This window comes from Haliotis rubra, unplaced genomic scaffold, assembly GCF_003918875.1.
Source record: "Haliotis rubra isolate DU_JTF1 unplaced genomic scaffold, ASM391887v1 Scf19, whole genome shotgun sequence".
Classification (NCBI taxonomy): Eukaryota; Metazoa; Mollusca; class Gastropoda; order Lepetellida; family Haliotidae; genus Haliotis; species Haliotis rubra.
The window spans coordinates 2907506-2925890 of NW_025765891.1; the positions used below are offsets into that span (position 1 = coordinate 2907506).

The window sequence follows — 18385 nt, forward strand, 5'->3', positions numbered from 1 at the left end:
TTATCACTAGCCTGTATATCATCAGCCATTCTTACGAATAGAACAAGTATATATGGATGACAACTTCTTTATTCTTTTAGACTAATTAACAAGGCAAGGCGGAATAACAATGTGATGATAACAAATAAAGGAATAACAGAGGATTACAGGGATAAACATGGAGGCCAGTGGAAGCCAGTGATACACAGATAATGTGTCTTGTATATATACTCATGCCAATAATGGTTGTCACCCCCCTCCCTAGTCTGTCTCACAGTCCCTGAACCACATTATTTTCCCTACAGCCTAGCCCTCTCTGCAGTGCTAAAGCCCTAAATAAAGCAAGTCTAGATTTCCTCAGGTTCAGGTTCTGAATCTCTGGTCTCCCTAGGGCTCCTTTTCAATATAAATGGGCTTGTTTGTTACTATCAAAATTATATATATTCAGAGACTAGGCCTTAGTCTACCCTCCCCACCCCAACCCCCACACACACCTCACACCCCTCTCCAATTAAAAAAATTGAAGGCACAACCATTATTGGCATGAGTATATATATATCACCTGTTCTCTCCCTGTACCATTCTTACTTGAAAACGATACAAGAACCTGTATCGAAACGTCATGCTCTAGAATAAAAGAAGTTGTCATCCATATATACTTGTTCTATCTGACTTCAAACTTCTAAAATGCCACTCAAAGAAGTCATTCTTACGAATGTGGGTGAATGCTGTTTTATGCTGCAGGTGAGGAGAGGTAAGTGGAGTTAAAATATATTGCACCTTCTCAGCGACGTGCACCACATGTGTGTGGCGTTGCTTGTACTACTCCTGGCTTACTCTTTTAGTGCTCGCCCAATTAGATACCATACCTAGATCAGTTTTACAGGGACACCTTACTTAGACACAGGGTACTGACTCCTCACCTTGTGCTTGTTTGATCCCCTTATAGACGAACACCAGGCACGGTAACAACAAGTGTCACCTAGAACTGTGTTTTGACGCGGGCAGGAGTTAGAAGCACAGTCCTTTGGATCCACGAGCCTTCGGATCAGACTACACCACCCAGATGTTCGTTTACGTCACAGTCAGTCATGTTTCAGCGATGTTTCAAAATCATATTTGCTGTAAACACGTTCAAGGATCCCCCACGTCAGGTGACCAGGACACACAAACATTGACGTCACAAAGAATAACCTCCCGATACACATTGTAGTGAGTAGTGGGGAAGTCCAATGGTGAAAACATTCGTGCATCACGCCGAAGACCGGGTTCGATTCCCGACATGGGGTCAACGTGTGAATCCCATTTCTGGAGTCCTCCTTCGTGATATTACTGGGATATTGCTAAAATACCGTTCACTAACTTCAGATGTTGTACAGGATACAAGGGACCTATTACAGGAATATTTCATATTATACCGGTATATGCACACAGTCTGAGATGTGAACATGGAAATCTACGTGTGGGCAAGGGTAAATCATTTACCACGTACTGAAATAGTCACCCTCCGCGGACATACAAAATAACATCATGCGAAAAATATAATAGAAACATACACAAATACACAAGCGATGATAACATAAACTGATCAGGGTGGGTAAAGAGTGAGTGAGTGAGTGAGCGAGCGTGAGGCAATTAGCTAAGGCCATCACAGAGCTTATTCATGCCAGTTGATCTAATTTGGTGCAGATCTTGGAGGTCTTGGAACCTAGATGGTTCACGCTCGTGGATGTTCGGCGAGAGACTCACCATCATGTGGAGAGAGTGAGTGAGTGAGTATTGCTTAATGCCGCATCAGCAATTTTTCAGCAATTCGCGGGGGCTTCATGTGGATCATCATTCCATCGGTAAACCACAAGTTGGGCTGTTAACAGTCCGTACAAGTTTCACCATTGATTGAACTAATAATGCCGGTTGCTGAATGATAATCAGACGTTTGGTTATTGATATTTATGCAGAGTTTGATAGTATACTGAAGTCCACACACTCAAAGAGACATCCACGCCGACAAACACATACGCAGAGACAAACACACGCACAGACGCATATGCATCTGTCCATGTGTGTATGTGTGGGGCGGTGGGGTAGCCTAGTGGTTAAAGCGTTGGCTCGTCACGCCGAAGACCCGGGTTCGATTCCCCACATGGGCATAATGTGTTAAGCCCATTTCTGGTGTCCCCCGCCGTGATATTGCTGGAATATTGCTAAAAGCGGCGTAAAACTAAACTCAGTCAGTCAGTCAGTCAGTGTATGTGTGAGTGAGTGCGAGCGAGTTTAGTCACGTTTATTATTTAATGTCTGGTGTATACTGAATCATAAGTTGGGTGATATGTAGAGAATCTCGCCTGGGTATCTTTGATATCAAATATATAGGAGTATGAGACTTTAATTATCCATTAATCATAAAATCATTTTTGTGTGGTCTTTTCAGGACTGTAAACAGTTGTAACCATATTACTGAGAGAAGAAAATACATCTCACCAGCTTCAATTCCATGAAGATTAGTACTGTAATACAGTCTGATAACACATCCAATATATTTTATGCGAAATAACTTTGCCATATCTTCCCATGAGGCCAAAATACCATGGATACTTGCCCATTCGTGATATAAGGGAGGCAACTCTAATTTAGGAACTCGATACTAATCAAGGGCGAATAACTCTAACTGGTGGTTGGCGTCCGAGAAAGTTAGGCCTGTTTTGCTATTTTCAGAACTTAGGTTCCATTTGTGAAATTATGTCGAATGCAACAAAAGTTGCCAGATTTTTTGAGTTTGGCAAGAAGATAATATGTGTTGGTAGAAACTACAGGTAAACATAATTATTGCCAAGTTATTGCTTTTGAATAATCTGGTGCACAACTAAGGCTGCTCAGACTGAGTCAGAGGCGTGTAAACCACGATCCGCACTTACCTACTTTCAGCAGTTTGATGCCATGTTATGGAATTACACCTGTGAATGCATGTTTACTATCAGCGAAAGAAGGATTTAAGTTTCTTCTGAAGTTTAATGCTAAGTCAAAAGTGATCGAACGAGCGCGCATAGGATAATTTTGTAAACAAGTATGGTGACCTTCTCTTCAATGGATGATAGAGATACGACTCAGATATGACCCATTTTCTAGGTGCAGAGTCCAGTGTCTGTGTTGTAAGATGTGGCTGAAAATTAGCTCTTACTGATGATCCAATCTCAGAGAACTTTACCTTCAGTCGACCCTGTGAATGGAGCTACTGCATGTAGGGGATGTTTCAAAAGAAAGTATTTGCTTGTTGCTCTGTAAACCAATAAATCACTCACTTATTTAGACTAGTAATGTATTCTTGGGAAGCTATTGTGTAGGAAGGACACCTGAACCAGGCCTGGGTCAGAGTTACATCTCTTTGCTGGGGCAGGATCCAGTGATTGTGTCAGAGGACTGACATTCATAGAATGCATAGAATTTACACCACAGAAAACATATATTGATTTGTGAGGGATGCTCTGAAAATTCTGAATTTTTGGATTGCATTATGGTATACCGAACCGAAAGCAAAATACCACGGTTCTACTAATAACGCGGTATACCGTTTCACCCCTACTCAAGAATAACACCAATGACATCACAAGCATTTCAATGCATGTCAGCTGACAAGTCGTTATGTAACCAAGATACTGTTCCAAACAATATAATGAGCAGCACATTCTTCCCTGACTATGGATTGCAGACATGTGATCTGTCATTCATTGAACATAATAAATGTCAGCCAATTTAGTGTGATTAATTTTGCATTTATCGATTATTGAATATATAAAATAAGTGCCATTGTCAGGTTAACTTGAAAAAGAACATTCTTTTATTCCAAACTGATTTCCCCCCTGAATTCACAGGTATTTTTACACTGAAAGCAATTATGAAATAATTTTAAACTAAGCATTAAAGGCTCCATTGGTCCATTACCAGTGCACAGGCAAAGTGTTGCGTAAATAGGGATATTTTATTTTGCCATTAAAAATATTTCTCTAACCGGATTGCAGTAAAATATTTCCGAAGCGAGGGAAGTACATTGCCAACCTTTGCTTGCTTTGCTAGCATATAGAAAGACTGGTCATTTTTCTTTCTCTTTGTTGTGCAACCCTTTTTGCCTTACACTTTACCTGTGACCAGTGAAACACAAGTCTCCTCTGTAAAGCCACAACATTAGTTACAGATGTAACAACATAAATATTAGGTATATTTACGTTTTTGGGGAATTCCATGTTTGGTATATTTTTTACTCCCTTTGGTCCAGTCCATTGTCAAATTTTTCATTATTATACTATAGGCATTAAAAATAAATATTTCAGTTGATTTGTATCTGTTTGTGTGTTGCCCCATGTGTCTAACCAAGGGACATACACTAATGGTGTATACACTTATTGTTTAATAGACAAGAACTCACCATTTGTCTGTCCCAGACCTGAATACTTACAGACCACCATGATGGAGCTGGAACATTGTAGTTGTGGCATTAAACAACATTCACTCACTAACTCTACAATAGCTCATGAGGCACAAAGCAAGCAGAACCCGTCTTACAACGCTTGTGTTTGTAAGGAATGAAACAATTAATGTATGGCTCCAAAGAGAATTAAAACATTTCACTACAGAAAACTTCATGAGGTATTGTTTCAACTGAAGTTTGTATAATCTCTCCAGTGAACATGCTGCAGAACTGGGCAACCCTGTCCCCAAAAAGCCAATCCTGTTCTTGAAGCCGACCACAGCGTATGTGACAGCAGGAGATGCTGTCAAGGTATGTCTGGGGTATCTGATGTATCAGTCTCAGATGAATTTTGTTATTCCACAATTGTAGAAATATTTGCAGAAAATGTACCTTACAGCAGAATAATTGTGGAACTTTACTTTTTTCATCAATCAATAACTTAGCTTTCATGGAACTGTAAGTGCAGGAGATGAACATATCGAAGGCAAAGAAGTGACTTTATATCAGTTTCTGAGGTTGAAATGGTTATGTTTTAACTGTAGAATTTGGTAATTTTAGACAATTACACATGGTAATCTTAATCCCTGCATAAGACATTGTCCAGCAAAAACACATTAGAACTGAAAAGGTAAATAATTTTGTCTAGTGACGTTTAATTGCAAATTTGATGTCTTTACTGACAAAGTCGTCTTCTCTTGTTTGTTTGTTACCCCCTGAAAAATAGTTTGATGAAAGTGTAACCCATAGATAAGCCGACCCCCTTCTACATCCAGCTATTTTTGGTTCTCAAAATTCAGCTTATATACGGTAATATACAGTAATTAAAGTCTTGCTTTGATGAGATTTATTTTCCAGATTGTCAATACGGTCTTTATTGATTGTCTGTTATTGATAACCTTGTATTTTTGCTGTTCAGATTCCCAAAGGGTGTAGCTCATTACATCATGAAGTGGAGCTTGGTGTTGTGATTGGCGAGAAAGCATGTGACGTAGCTGAACCCGATGCCATGAAGTATGTTGGGGGCTATGTGTTGGCGCTGGACATGACCGCCCGGGACTTCCAGGACGAGGCTAAGAAGAAGGGACAGCCATGGACCATGGCCAAAGGATTTGACACGTCATGTCCTGTCGGCGAATTTATTGACAAATGTAAAATTCCTGATCCGAACAACATTCAGCTGTGGTTGAAAGTCAACAGCGATAAGCGTCAAGATGGAAATACGAAAGACATGATTTTCAATATACCGTATCTGATAAGTTACGTGAGTCAGTTTTTCACGTTAGAACCTGGTGATGTGCTACTGACTGGCACGCCCTCTGGTGTTGGGCCTGTGGTGGAAGGGGACGTAATGGAAGCAGGAATTGGAAATATATCCACCATCAAATTCTCAGTGGAGAAGAGATGAGAATATTTCCACCATTGACCTAACATATGTTATGCAGAAATTTGTTAGAAAGTGCATGGGTTGATTTTTCAGATTCAGAATATGAGTGGATGAATATGTGTGGTGGTAATTGGAGAGTCAAAAAGGATTCATGTAATTATTAAGTATATATGGTGACATGACGACCTGACGTACAGTGGAAACCTCTCCAAACTGGACTTGTCTTATCTATATTCCTGTGTAATCAGGCCAATGCTATGGTTGAAAGTTTCTAAGTAATCATACCTCAATCTACGTTCTGCAGACTGAATTCCAACTTACTTTACACTGCAATTACAATGTGATTCTTATCATCCAGAAATTACACTGGTGTGTGTGGGGGTGGGTGTGTGTGGAAGGGTGATTCAGAAAGATTTGAATATCATCCAGAAATAGCATTATTACCAGGAGTCATGGTGGAGGGAGGGACCAATTCCACTTTACTATTGACAATCTTAGGTGTGTGTGGAAGGGTCATCTAAGGAGCGGCAGTTCAGAAAGATTTGAATAGAGTTGTGTCCCTTGTCAATACAGCATTTCCTCATAACAGCAATATTACCAGGAGTCATGGAGTAGGGACCAATTCCACTTTACTATAAACAATCTTAGGTCATCAGTCAGCTGCCAGTGACCAATCATCTAAGGATCGAGACACCTCAACTTTTGATAGAGATACAGAAAGGTCCATACAATGTTGAGCAGTATTTCATAACTGTTCCCTTGTATTGCCTCCTAGAATCAGTGCTGCATTTAAGCAGTATTTAGACAGCTGCTTTTGGGTGTGTGTATAAATATGTATCATCATAGCTGTACTCAGATTCATATAAATACCCAGGATGTGAAGCTTAAGTTGTTGTTTTCACTGTTGATGAAGTAAATGATAAAATGGTATAATAAAAAATTATGATAATATTTATGTTGTGTTGTGACATAATTAACCCCAGTAGACATCTGAGAGAAGGTTATGAAAACAATCAACTGTTTTGAGGTTTCACCACTTAGACACCTGTGTCCCTTACTGTGCTTTGAGACGACCCCAGTAGACATCTGAGAGAAGGTTATGAAAACAATCAACTGTTTTGAGGTTTCACCACTTAGACACCTGTGTCCCTTACTGTGCTTTGAGGCGACCTCAGTAGACATCTGAGAGAAGGTGCTGTTTTGAAGTTTCACCACTTAGACACCCGTGTCCCTTACTGTGCTTTGAGACGACCCCAGTAGACATCTGAGAGAAGGTTATGAAAACAATCAACTGTTTTGAGGTTTCACCACTTAGACACCTGTGTCCCTTACTGTGCTTTGAGACGACCCCAGTAGACATCTGAGAGAAGGTTATGAAAACAATCAACTGTTTTGAGGTTTCACCACTTAGACACCTGTGTCCCTTACTGTGCTTTGAGACGACCCCAGTAGACATCTGAGAGAAGGTTATGAAAACAATCAACTGTTTTGAGGTTTCACCACTTAGACACCTGTGTCCCTTACTGTGCTTTCAGACGACGACTCAACAGAAGTGGTTTGTTTATCTGTTTAACACAAAAAATGCGACACACTTCTTTATCTCTCGGAATGAGTTTATATTTCTATCACAGTGATGCTTTATACAATACATGAAAATATCACACAATCTCCAATCAGCTTGTCAGAGCTAGTTTTGACTCAAATATATTTTTCACAAACTGAAAGAGTTCACTTTCTTCATCTTTAGATGAATCCTGTGATTCCATGGTAAAGGTTATAAGCCCTGACCTCATCTCGGTCAATATGATGGACTTTACTTCTGTCAGTTTTGTAGACAAACTTCTTAAATCTGCTTTTGACAGCTGTGTCTCTGCAACAAATAAATGAAAAGAGTTTGGAAAATACTTCACTGTGAACTGTTCTTACATCAATCCCGTGTGGTGTGTCAGGGCCACCTTACCAGTTTCACCCAGAGATTGGGTGAGGTCAGGTGAAATGGATGTATGGCTACAGGTACAAGTCTGCACGAGTTACAGTACGAAAGGACCGAGATAACATGCTGAAGTGAAACATGGATACCCCACTCAGATGAAGGATACAACAAACCGGTTTTCTTCTTAATGATGAGCACCAGACCAGGTACCAAGAGCCATTTTTAAAGGTCTTATGGTGTGACACTGTCAGATATTGAACGTTACTGAATAACACTGCAAAATTGAATAACACTGCAACTAGATAATGGCGCTGAATGTGTGAGTGTTTGCTCACTTGTACCAAGAAATTAGAAGCCACAACATTGACTGGCTGATCAGAAAGTTCACAAGACATGACCTTCTGTTCATGTTATTTCTTTCTAAAGCATCTGATTTTACCAAGATTTCCAAAAGCTGTTTTCTTTTAACTAAACATGTATATCTTCCCTTTTCCAATCTTATTTCTGCCATGCATCTGAATGTAGTAAGGATTTCAAAATCTTTTCTGCAGAAACATGTATTTGGTGTAATGAAATTCAAACTTTCACTGAACACTCTTAGTAAAGGAAAACGATGACAAATTGGGGTATTTTTGAATGAGATTCTTTTCCTCGACCTTTAGCTGTCTTCATACGAGTTGCCAGCAGTTTACGGAGTATTTGATCAGTTTGGTGGATGACGTTTTCTGAGCAGCGGCGACGACTCTCCTCCTTCCCTGCCACATCCTCTACAACAGCCTGAACTGGATCCAAGATGGCTGCTTCCACCAGGCCCCGCATCCTACAACTGTTAGGGTCACAGATACAGAAATAAATTATTGGCTGCATTTAAATTTGTGCCATAAAAGGGAATTTTGAACAGATAGCATCATTTCACTTTAACATCTACATATGGTTTCTGTAATTGAGGCAGACTCCAATATAACACCGCTCCACTGACGGCTTCCCTGATATAATCCTGTATTTCACCTGAATGTTTAACATATTAACAACATATACATCTAGGTAGGTTAGTTGACACATTTACAACTGCGTGAAGCTCCTCCAAGACAGGCAAACCTGTGTTTGATACCATAAACATCATCATATGACACAGTCACGTTCCACTTATTTACACAGTGTGTCAGCCTAATATAGGTGTTTGTAATCCTGAACTGATGTAGGTGGTAAGCCTGAACTGAGGGGAGTCGTGTATGTTTACCACTTTGATGATGCCCACAAGCAGAGGTATGGTGCTGACAAACCTATACAATCAGGGTGAACTGGGATTCAAACCCATGATGGGTGTCAGACATGCCCAACTGATGCATCTCTGTACAGGGAACTGCAGACCCCTACCTCTGTGCCCTTCAGTGATGTTACTAAGGATAAAACGTCTATGTCACGGCGTCAAACATATTCAATCTCTGGGCTAACCTATTACCCGACAAGAAAGATCACAGAGATATCTAAAAGACACAAGAGACCAGAAAATCCTATAATATTTACTCTCCACTTACCAACCATTCTTTGTGTCATGCGTGATTGATATTGAATATTTTTCCCAGTGGTAAGATGCACCATCGGGAACTTCCATTTTTGTTGCCATGGTTACAATGACATTTTCCTCCACCCTTCCCAGGGTTCTCTGCCTGTTCCTGGCAACAGCCATGTCAGATGGACAATCAACATACACTTCGCAGAATCCAAGTCTATCTGACAAAAATACAAAAGCATTCCATGAGTTTGTCAATAATTTACAAGCTTTTGTTTCTACTGTCATCTATTCAACAGCATGGGGCGGTGGGGTAGCCTAGTGGTTAAAGTATTTCGTGCCAATGACCCATGTTTGATAGCCCTCATTGGTACTGTGTGTGAAGGACATTCCAGGTGTTCCATGCTGATATTCAAGAATATTGCGAAATACAGCATAAAACCCAGCTCACTCACTCACTCACTCAGCTCATTCAACAGCTGTAGTGAATACAAGCCACAATCAGAAAAACTCACATTTTCTGGCCAGTTGATAATAGTCGTATCTCATGCTTCTGTAATACATATTGTCATCAATAACAACCACCATTTGACAGTTGTGACCATTTCTGTTTTCTTCTTGTCCAAGATTGAGTTCAAACTGTGGCCATAATGTTTCTTCTGGTCCCGTCTGACTGGAATCTTCTGACAGTGTTGATGCTTCAGCTTGTGACTGACAAATTAGTGTGTCAGTGTGATGTACATCTCTGTGGTGTGTGTCTGTATGATGTCTGTGGTGTTTATCTGTCTGATGTGTGTCTGTATGATGTTTGTGGTGTTTATCTGTCTGAAGTGTGTCTGTATGTTGTGTGACTACCTGATGTGTGTCTGCCTTCTTGTCCTGTTGATTGACTGTTTGGGGCACCTTCATTTTGTCCAACAGTCTGTCCACACAACTAATAATCACTTCTCTGTACTTCTTCCACAGAGAAATATCCTGAGCCTTAGCGCCCTGGTGTATCAGCTGTTTCTCTGTGTCAGGCGGCATGAGTTTGTCATAGTCCACCACATGACAGGAGAACTCTTCTGACATGGAGGTAACAAACTGAGACACCAGGGTTGTCTTCCCGCTGGCCGGCAGACCACACATCACCATAATACATCCAGGCATCCTCAACGCAAGGAGACACTGAAACATTAAGCAATGGGATCTATTTGATCAAATCAAACTATATAAAAAACCAGGTCAATACTACCTTAAACAGTTGTCAAACATTAACATTTACTGTCCCAAGTGAATGAGTTTCCTTTTCCATAAAAAACAAATGCCAGTACCTCTTGAACTTTTGTAGAGTCAGTAAGTGAATGTCGTTTTATGTTAGAGTCAAATTCCAGCTGTACCATCTTCATCATCATAATAATCATCATCATCTATTGTGTTGCATAGGTGGATCCAGAGAGGGGGTGTGGGTGTGTGCAGGGGTGCACACCCCTCCTTTTGTCCTGAGAGTTTATTAAATGACCATTGAAACTCTCGTGAAAATGAAGTGTGCAACCCTCCTTTCTCAAGAATGTACACCCCACCTTTCTCAAAAAGCTGTATCCGCCCCTGTGTTGCCTTGACAGAGATATGACAGAAAACATATTCAATATTATTTATTTGCAAATCCACCATATGTTCTGAAACAAGTCTTCAGTTTTGGCAGTGAGCCAAGAAAGAACTATGACTCCTAGATTTGACTTAACATTGTCAGGGCACCATGACCTGTCAAATATGTGTTGTCTGGGAGAGAATAGTTGCTGTTTACATCAAAAATAGAATATTTCTATCTCAGTATGTACTCAGTGACATGGGATAATAAGATCTGGTCCAAATCTAATCAAGATTTCTTACACAGTTTGAGGTAAAGGGGTGTAACAGATGCATATGTTTGAGATATCATGGCATTCATTTAGAATTAATTTGTTCTTGTAGATAAATACTGAGCAGTCATCACAAGAGAAATGTACGTTGCTGAGACCCTAGTCAGAGATAGTGAGGCTTGATAGAACCACTCAGCAGTTTGTTCACACAACCTACATTGTGTATGAGTTTGCACAGAATAAACAAAATACTGATCGTGATCCTATTTGTTTAGTGTTGCTTGTGTATCAATATGTATAACAAAATTACAAAACCCAGTATCATACCACTCTGTGTATTTATCCAATGTCTCTTCACCTTGTGTACATGTATTTATAAGCAGATCATGAATTACAGACTGCGTATCACATACATGAACAGCAGTGAATAATGCCTAAAGTTAGGGCTATCTCTCACTTGTTAACTAGATGTACATCCTGTACATATCACATACAATAACTATAACATGATAGGACCTGAAGCAGCATTCTGATTGGTGTAAATACCAGATAGACTGGACTGGTATGACTAAAACACTGGCCCATTTCTAAAATGCCTACAGATAAAACCAAAAATAACATTGTAAAATCTACGTGTCAAAGACCTCGTGCTCATATTGATATGACTGCCTGAATGGATAAAGTATTCGATATATTTTCATCTGTCATGTAGACGAACAATTTTATTGATAAACAACTTCTTTATTGAAATACATGTACCGTATTGGTGTAGATGCTAAGCAAGTGATACAGAACATAATAGCCTGAACAGATATATATCACAGAATAAATATTCAATATTATTATTTGCAAATCCACCATATGTTCTTAAACAAGTCTTCAGTTTTGGCAATGAGCCAAGAAACAACTCTGACACCGAGATTCGACTTAACACTATCAGAGCACCATGACCTTTGAACTATGTGTTGACTGGTACAGCGTAGTAAGTATCAGCACTGAAAGAATCCAACACAACAACTGGTAACCATGTTGTCATTGCACAATGGCACGAAATGCCCAAACACATCACGAGGACACAACCATTGATCTACTGACAGGGTTGCACCACACGATTGCAATCACCTGCTTCATGCCAAAGTATTATCAATTGGGAAGATAAGAGTACATGATTCACAGAAGAAAATATTTATCACTGAGACTAATTAACACTTCATCCATTGAGTAATCTACCATACTAATAAAGTGCCCTTGGCAGGAAAATGGGGAAAAATTGCTGTTGAGTTCAAAATTGGGATAATAAAAAGTTCTCGTATCAGAAGTGTTTTCAAAAGTTCTGGCATTTAATAGAGTAATAAGAAGCCAAGTGTTTTCAAATTGTCTTTCGACTGACTGACTGACTATTTAATAGAGCAATATTCCAGCAGCCAATGATTAAAGCTTCACACTTTACAGCCGGGCCATGAGCCAACGCTTTAACCACTCAGTAAAGTCCACTCGACTGAACCATGACACCAGCAACATCAACTATTACATCATGAGTCAGAGCTATGTACCGTAACATTCTGTACAGGTCAGGCTGGATAAATCCCTGCCAACAGAGGAAGGGAGCATTTTCCATATTCTGTGGGAGAAAGTGACTGTAGGTCCTAGTCATCAATAATTAGAGATAGCAAATGTACAAGTCCTAGACACCAGTAGTTGGTGAGTGTACATTTGTATGTCCTTAGGATGGGAAAGCCACATTGACTCGGTGTGCCTAGTGGCTGCAAGAGTTGCATGCTCTCCAGGGATTTGAGATTAATAATATGATGTGCTGTTTGAGATTCACATCCAATGATCGAGGAAAAATCAAAGCACCTTTGAGCACCTGAGCTGGATATTGGTGCAATACATATGTTAGTATAATGTTCTAGACACTAGTAGTTGGTGGGTGTACATTTGTATGTCCTAGACACCTGTAGTTGGTGAGTGTACATTTGTATGTCCTAGACACCAGTAGTTGTTGAGTGTACATTTGTATGTCCTAGACACCAGTAGTTGTTGAGAGTACATTTGTATGTCCTAGACACCAGTAGTTGTTGAGAGTACATTTGTATGTCCTAGACACCAGTAGTTGTTGAGAGTACATTTGTATGTCCTAGACACCAGTAGTTGTTGAGTGTACATTTGTATGTCCTAGACACCAGTAGTTGTTGAGTGTACACTCTGATGTTCTAGACACCAGTAGTTGGTGAGAGTACATTTGTATGTCCTAGACACCAGTAGTTGTTGAGTGTACAATTGTATGTCCTAGACACCAGTAGTTGGTGAGAGTACATTTGTATGTCCTAGACACCAGTAGTTGGTGAGTGTACACTCTGATGTTCTAGACACCAGTAGTTGGTGAGTGTACATTTGTATGTCCTAGACACCAGTAGTTGGTGAGAGTACATTTGTATGTCCTAGACTACAGCAGTTGTTGAGTGTACATTTGTATGTTCTAGACACCAGTAGTTGTTGAGAGTACATTTGTATGTCCTAGACACCAGTAGTTGTTGAGAGTACATTTGTATGTCCTAGACACCAGTAGTTGGTGAGAGTACATTTGTATGTCCTAGACACCAGTAGTTGGTGAGTGTACACTCTGATGTTCTAGACACCAGTAGTTGGTGAGTGTACATTTGTATGTCCCAGACACCAGTAGTTGTTGAGTGTACATTTGTATGTTCTAGACACCAGTAGTTGTTGAGAGTACATTTGTATGTCCTAGACACCAGTAGTCGGTGAGAGTACATTTTTATGTCCTAGACACCAGTAGTTGGTGAGAGTACATTTGTATGTCCCAGACACCAGTAGTTGTTGAGTGTACATTTGTATGTCCCAGACACCAGTAGTTGGTGAGAGTACATTTGTATGTCCTAGACACCAGTAGTTGTTGAGAGTACATTTGTATGTCCTAGACACCAGTAGTTGATGAGTGTACACTCTGATGTTCTAGACACCAGTAGTTGGTGAGAGTACATTTGTATGTCCTAGACACCAGTAGTTGGTGAGAGTACATTTGTATGTCCTAGACACCAGTAGTTGGTGAGAGTACATTTGTATGTCCTAGACACCAGTAGTTGGTGAGAGTACATTTGTATGTCCTAGACACCAGTAGTTGTTGAGAGTACATTTGTATGTCCTAGACACCAGTAGTTGTTGAGAGTACATTTGTATGTCCTAAACACCAGTAGTTGATGAGTGTACACTGATGTTCTAGACACCAGTAGTTGGTGAGAGTACATTTGTATGTCCTAGACACCAGTAATTGGTGAGTGTACACTCTGATGTTCTAGACACCAGTAGTTGGTGAGAGTACATTTGTATGTCCTAGACACCAGTAATTGGTGAGTGTACACTCTGATGTTCTAGACACCAGTAGTTGTTGAGTGTACATTTTTATGTTCTAGACACCACTAGTTGTTGAGTGTACACTCTGATGTTCTAGACACCAGTAGTTGTTGAGAGTACATTTGTATGTCCTAGACACCAGTAGTTGTTGAGAGTACATTTGTATGTCCTAGACACCAGTAGTTGTTGAGAGTACATTTGTATGTCCTAGACACCACCAGTAGTTGTTGTACATTTTTATGTTGTACAGTTTTTATGTTCTAGACACCACTAGTTGTTGAGTGTACACTCTGATGTTCTAGACACCAGTAGTTGTTGAGAGTACATTTGTATGTCCTAGACACCAGTAGTTGTTGAGAGTACATTTGTATGTCCTAGACACCAGTAGTTGTTTAGTGTACATTTTTATGTTCTAGACACCAGTAGTTGTTGAGTGTACACTCTGATGTTCTAGACACCAGTAGTTGGTGAGTGTACACTCTGATGTTCTAGACACCAGTAGTTGGTGAGTGTACATTTGTATGTCCTAGACACCAGTAGTTGGTGAGTGTACATTTGCATGTCCTAGACACCAGTAGTTGGTGAGTGTACATTTGCATGTCCTAGACACCAGTAGTTGGTGAGTGAGTGAGTTTAGTTTCACGTCGCACTCAGCAATGTTCCAGCTCTATGGCGACGGTCTGTAAATAATCGAGTCTGGACCAGACAATCCAGTGATCAACAGCACGAGCATCAATCTGCGCAATTGGGAACCGATGACATGTGTCAACCAAGTCAGCGAGCCTGACCACCCGATCCCGTTAGTTGCCTCTTACGACAAGCATAGTCGCCTTTTGTGCCAAGCATGGGTTGCTGAAGACCTATTCTACCCCAGATCTTCATGGGTACAGTAGTCGGTGAGTGTACATTTGTATGTCCTAGACACCAGTAGTTGTTGAGAGTATATTCTGGTGTTCTAGTTATCAGTAGAGCACAGGTGTGTGTTCTAAACAGCTGGTTCATGTCAGCATTAGTTGGTGTATAATTCCTTGTCCTGGTCAGTAGGAGGTCCTTTAATGGTTTACGTCAATGTCAACAGTAGTGTGGTATTATGTCCTAACTGACATTCTGAAACATATGCGGGATTCAACTGCTGGTATTAAAAACTAAGATTCGGTACTGTTAAGCTCTGACATCAGGCTAGCTAAGATACATAGCGTTCACTGACATGAACGCTATGCAGCACCTCCATAGGCCGCAATGGTGGAAATCCTTTGTCGCATTTTCGCGCACTCGTTACGACTTTTGCGCACGAAAAACTTATATGAAATACTTCTTTGTACTTATACCTACACGTGCGCCCTATTTTCGTTATCAAAATATCCAAAAATATATATTTACAAGCCATCAAACATCTCAGTCGATCGCTCACATATGAGCGGGGCCATTTTGAATCACGTGACCTGTGACGCGTAGGGGATATCCCTCCCAAAAATAGTAACACACGTGTTCCATACCTCGTTGCTTGTTGACAACACACTTTCATACATTTTAGGCAATTAAAACGATTGTATGGAGATATTCGTTTCAATCTAGACTGACTGACCACCCCTGCTTTTCAACAGCTGTTTTCAAAGGAATTGCTGGTGAGTTTTCAATGCTTCATATAATTTAAGATTATTGCTGTCACCTTCACAGTTCCTCCGGTGTCTCTGTACTACTCCTGGATATTTGCCCACAAAACACTGTTTACTAATTGAATTTAGGACTTAAATAATTAATGAGTTCACGAATTAATTATCTATAAATTCATGTATACCCCAAAACCTTAAATATTCCTCAGTACACAACTCTCCTACCTTGAATAATATTTTAAATATTTCCATGTTGTATTAGGTCTCAAGCACCAGCTACAAACCTTGCCAAAATCATCTTTTCATTTCCATATTAGCAACCAAGTGGCCAAAACGTGTTATTTGTCACCATGAATTGTAAACAAATACTAAAATAAGGGGATACACCAATAAATCAATTGTTGAATGAGGGGATCATTCAAATTACAGCACAATGCCAAATATCATACTTAAACTCTTGTGCATACACCATTGGACAGAAGGCTTTTATTTGTTAGGTCAATTGAAGAAAATTCATTTGCAAATATTACAGTACCTCTTATCTTTTGACAGCCAAAATAGCAGGCTTTCCAAATTATCAATGAAGTGTTAGTTTAGAAAGTCTGCTTTTCAAGGTGCAATTAGATGTTTATTGAGAACATCAACAATGATAAGGATATGAAATTGTGCATGAAGTTTATTCTTTTGAAGGTATAAGTTTAAACTCATGTTAAATTAAAGTGATAATTAATAATTAACATTGATATGCACTTTTTTACTGGTATTCAAGGTTGAAAGTTGAGACAAGAAACCATGGATGACAGTGTCTGTGCCCATTGCAAGGGCAAGTTCAAGAGAAAAACAAAGGGATGGAAGAGATATAGTTACAGCTTGTGTCTATTTTTTTGTGAAACTCACTGTTATAACTTATCAAAACAAAAGTCATCAAAAGATGACAAATTGTGAGTGAAAAATATTGAGCGGTTTTACAGTTCTGCTCCTGAAAGAACACTACCACCAATTTCAGTCAAAGTCGAAATTGTTGCCATGGAAACACCCAAAAATTATTTTATACAGAAATCCCAAACTACCAAAGGCACCAGTAAACCAGTACATCTATCTATGTGTCAAGTTGGGTGAAGAAATAGTGAGCAGTTTGAAGTTCTGCTCGGAAAGAGCGAATGTGCGGACGGACTGGTAGGCGCATTTTAATAATTTGACATTTGGCTTTGTGCTGTAATTTGAATGATCCTTCCCCTTTTAACAATTGCTTTCTAGATGTATGGAACACGTGTGAAAATTCACGAATAAAGGACTGCCTGACTGGGCAAATTGAAAGTTAATCTATTTGTTGTTGAGCTTTGATTTAGAGACCATTTACAACCTAAGGTTTCTGCTTAAATTGTATGTAAAATAATATTTACAGCTTTTATTCCTGATGGAGTTACACTTAGACTGAAGGGGTCTTTGTTGGCACGGGTACTACAGACATGTACCCCAGGTACGTTTCTGTATACCAGTATACAGAAACGTACCTTGGCCATAATGAGAATACAGAAACGTACCCTAGGACGATTCCATTCCCATTGTGTCGTATTCTTGACCGGAACTGTCATACTGTTGTATAAGGTACATTTGATTGCGTTATGTAAGTAATGAGAATACACAGTAACGGATATTTCACGATGCACATGAATACCACTCGCAATCAGTTGAACGGGAACAACTACATACGGTTTCGGTTTTTGGATTGCGGAATATGGACTCGTCCGCCTTTTAGGGTACCGGGTACGTTTCTGTATTTTGACTTTGTTTAGGGTACATATCTGTATACAGAAACGTACCTGGGCTACGTATCTGTAGTACCTGTGTCAACAACGACCCCTTCAGCTACACTTAGTACACTCACATAACACCACGATTGCCTGTTTACTAATCGGGCACACGAAGGGTTTTACAGTAGAGACAACCAATCAATGAAGTGTCCATTTGTTTACATAAATATGACAGGTCCAAACTGACAGATCTACGCCAATCAGCACACGTGTGAACACCTGGAAGCCGCCATGTTAGAATCAACTCCGTACTCGCGTGTTTTGCGCATTTGAAGTACGGGCAATCTAATTGGTAGAAAATATATTTTATTCAGTCCAAAACCTATGTCAATGAATTGCATCTTTTATGATAGCTAAAAATGTATTTTGAAGAACTAGATATAATAAATTTTAATTTTCAATCGGGTATGCACGATTTTGCATGTTTTCTAAGGCGTTTATTTTTAGATCATTGCCAATTGACCAATGAGA

General features: G+C 39.8%; 2 protein-coding genes across 4 annotated transcripts; one reads left to right on the forward strand and one right to left on the reverse strand.

Annotated features, from left to right (window-relative positions):
- Positions 1–2647: 2647 nt before the first annotated feature.
- On the forward strand, positions 2648–6777 carry LOC124274371 (acylpyruvase FAHD1, mitochondrial-like). The gene is made up of 4 exons (XM_046709750.1): positions 2648–2792; positions 4657–4753; positions 5361–6209; positions 6327–6777. The coding sequence occupies exons 1-3, from the start codon at positions 2719–2721 to the stop codon at positions 5847–5849; spliced, it is 660 nt and encodes a 219-aa protein (XP_046565706.1). The 5' UTR covers positions 2648–2718; the 3' UTR covers positions 5850–6209; positions 6327–6777.
- Positions 6778–7383: 606 nt separating this feature from the next.
- On the reverse strand, positions 7384–18159 carry LOC124274370 (L-seryl-tRNA(Sec) kinase-like). Of its 3 annotated transcripts, XM_046709749.1 has the most exons (6): positions 17989–18137; positions 10105–10441; positions 9790–10026; positions 9300–9495; positions 8418–8587; positions 7384–7698 (listed from the first exon to the last, which is right to left on the reverse strand). In XM_046709749.1, the coding sequence occupies exons 2-6, from the start codon at positions 10421–10423 to the stop codon at positions 7502–7504; spliced, it is 1119 nt and encodes a 372-aa protein (XP_046565705.1). In that variant the 5' UTR covers positions 10424–10441; positions 17989–18137; the 3' UTR covers positions 7384–7501. The 3 variants fall into 3 exon arrangements, with proteins under 3 accessions (XP_046565705.1, XP_046565704.1, XP_046565703.1); XM_046709748.1 differs by having other exon boundaries at positions 9790–10441; positions 18077–18159; XM_046709747.1 differs by having other exon boundaries at positions 9790–10441; positions 17989–18153.
- Positions 18160–18385: the final 226 nt, after the last annotated feature.

Excerpts from the sequence above, each read along its gene's own strand:
- LOC124274370 (XM_046709748.1), bottom strand. The coding sequence starts at position 10,423 with ATGCCTGGATGTATTATGGTGATGTGTGGTCTGCCGGCCAGCGGGAAG. Across the intron at positions 8,588-9,299 it reads CATGACACAAAGAATGGTTG|TTGTAGGATGCGGGGCCTGG; the intron begins GTAAGTGGAGAG and ends TGACCCTAACAG. Across the intron at positions 7,699-8,417 it reads TCGTATGAAGACAGCTAAAG|AGACACAGCTGTCAAAAGCA; the intron begins GTCGAGGAAAAG and ends TATTTGTTGCAG.
- LOC124274371 (XM_046709750.1), top strand. The coding sequence starts at position 2,719 with ATGTCGAATGCAACAAAAGTTGCCAGATTTTTTGAGTTTGGCAAGAAG. Across the intron at positions 2,793-4,656 it reads TGTGTTGGTAGAAACTACAG|TGAACATGCTGCAGAACTGG; the intron begins GTAAACATAATT and ends TAATCTCTCCAG. Across the intron at positions 4,754-5,360 it reads CAGCAGGAGATGCTGTCAAG|ATTCCCAAAGGGTGTAGCTC; the intron begins GTATGTCTGGGG and ends TTTGCTGTTCAG.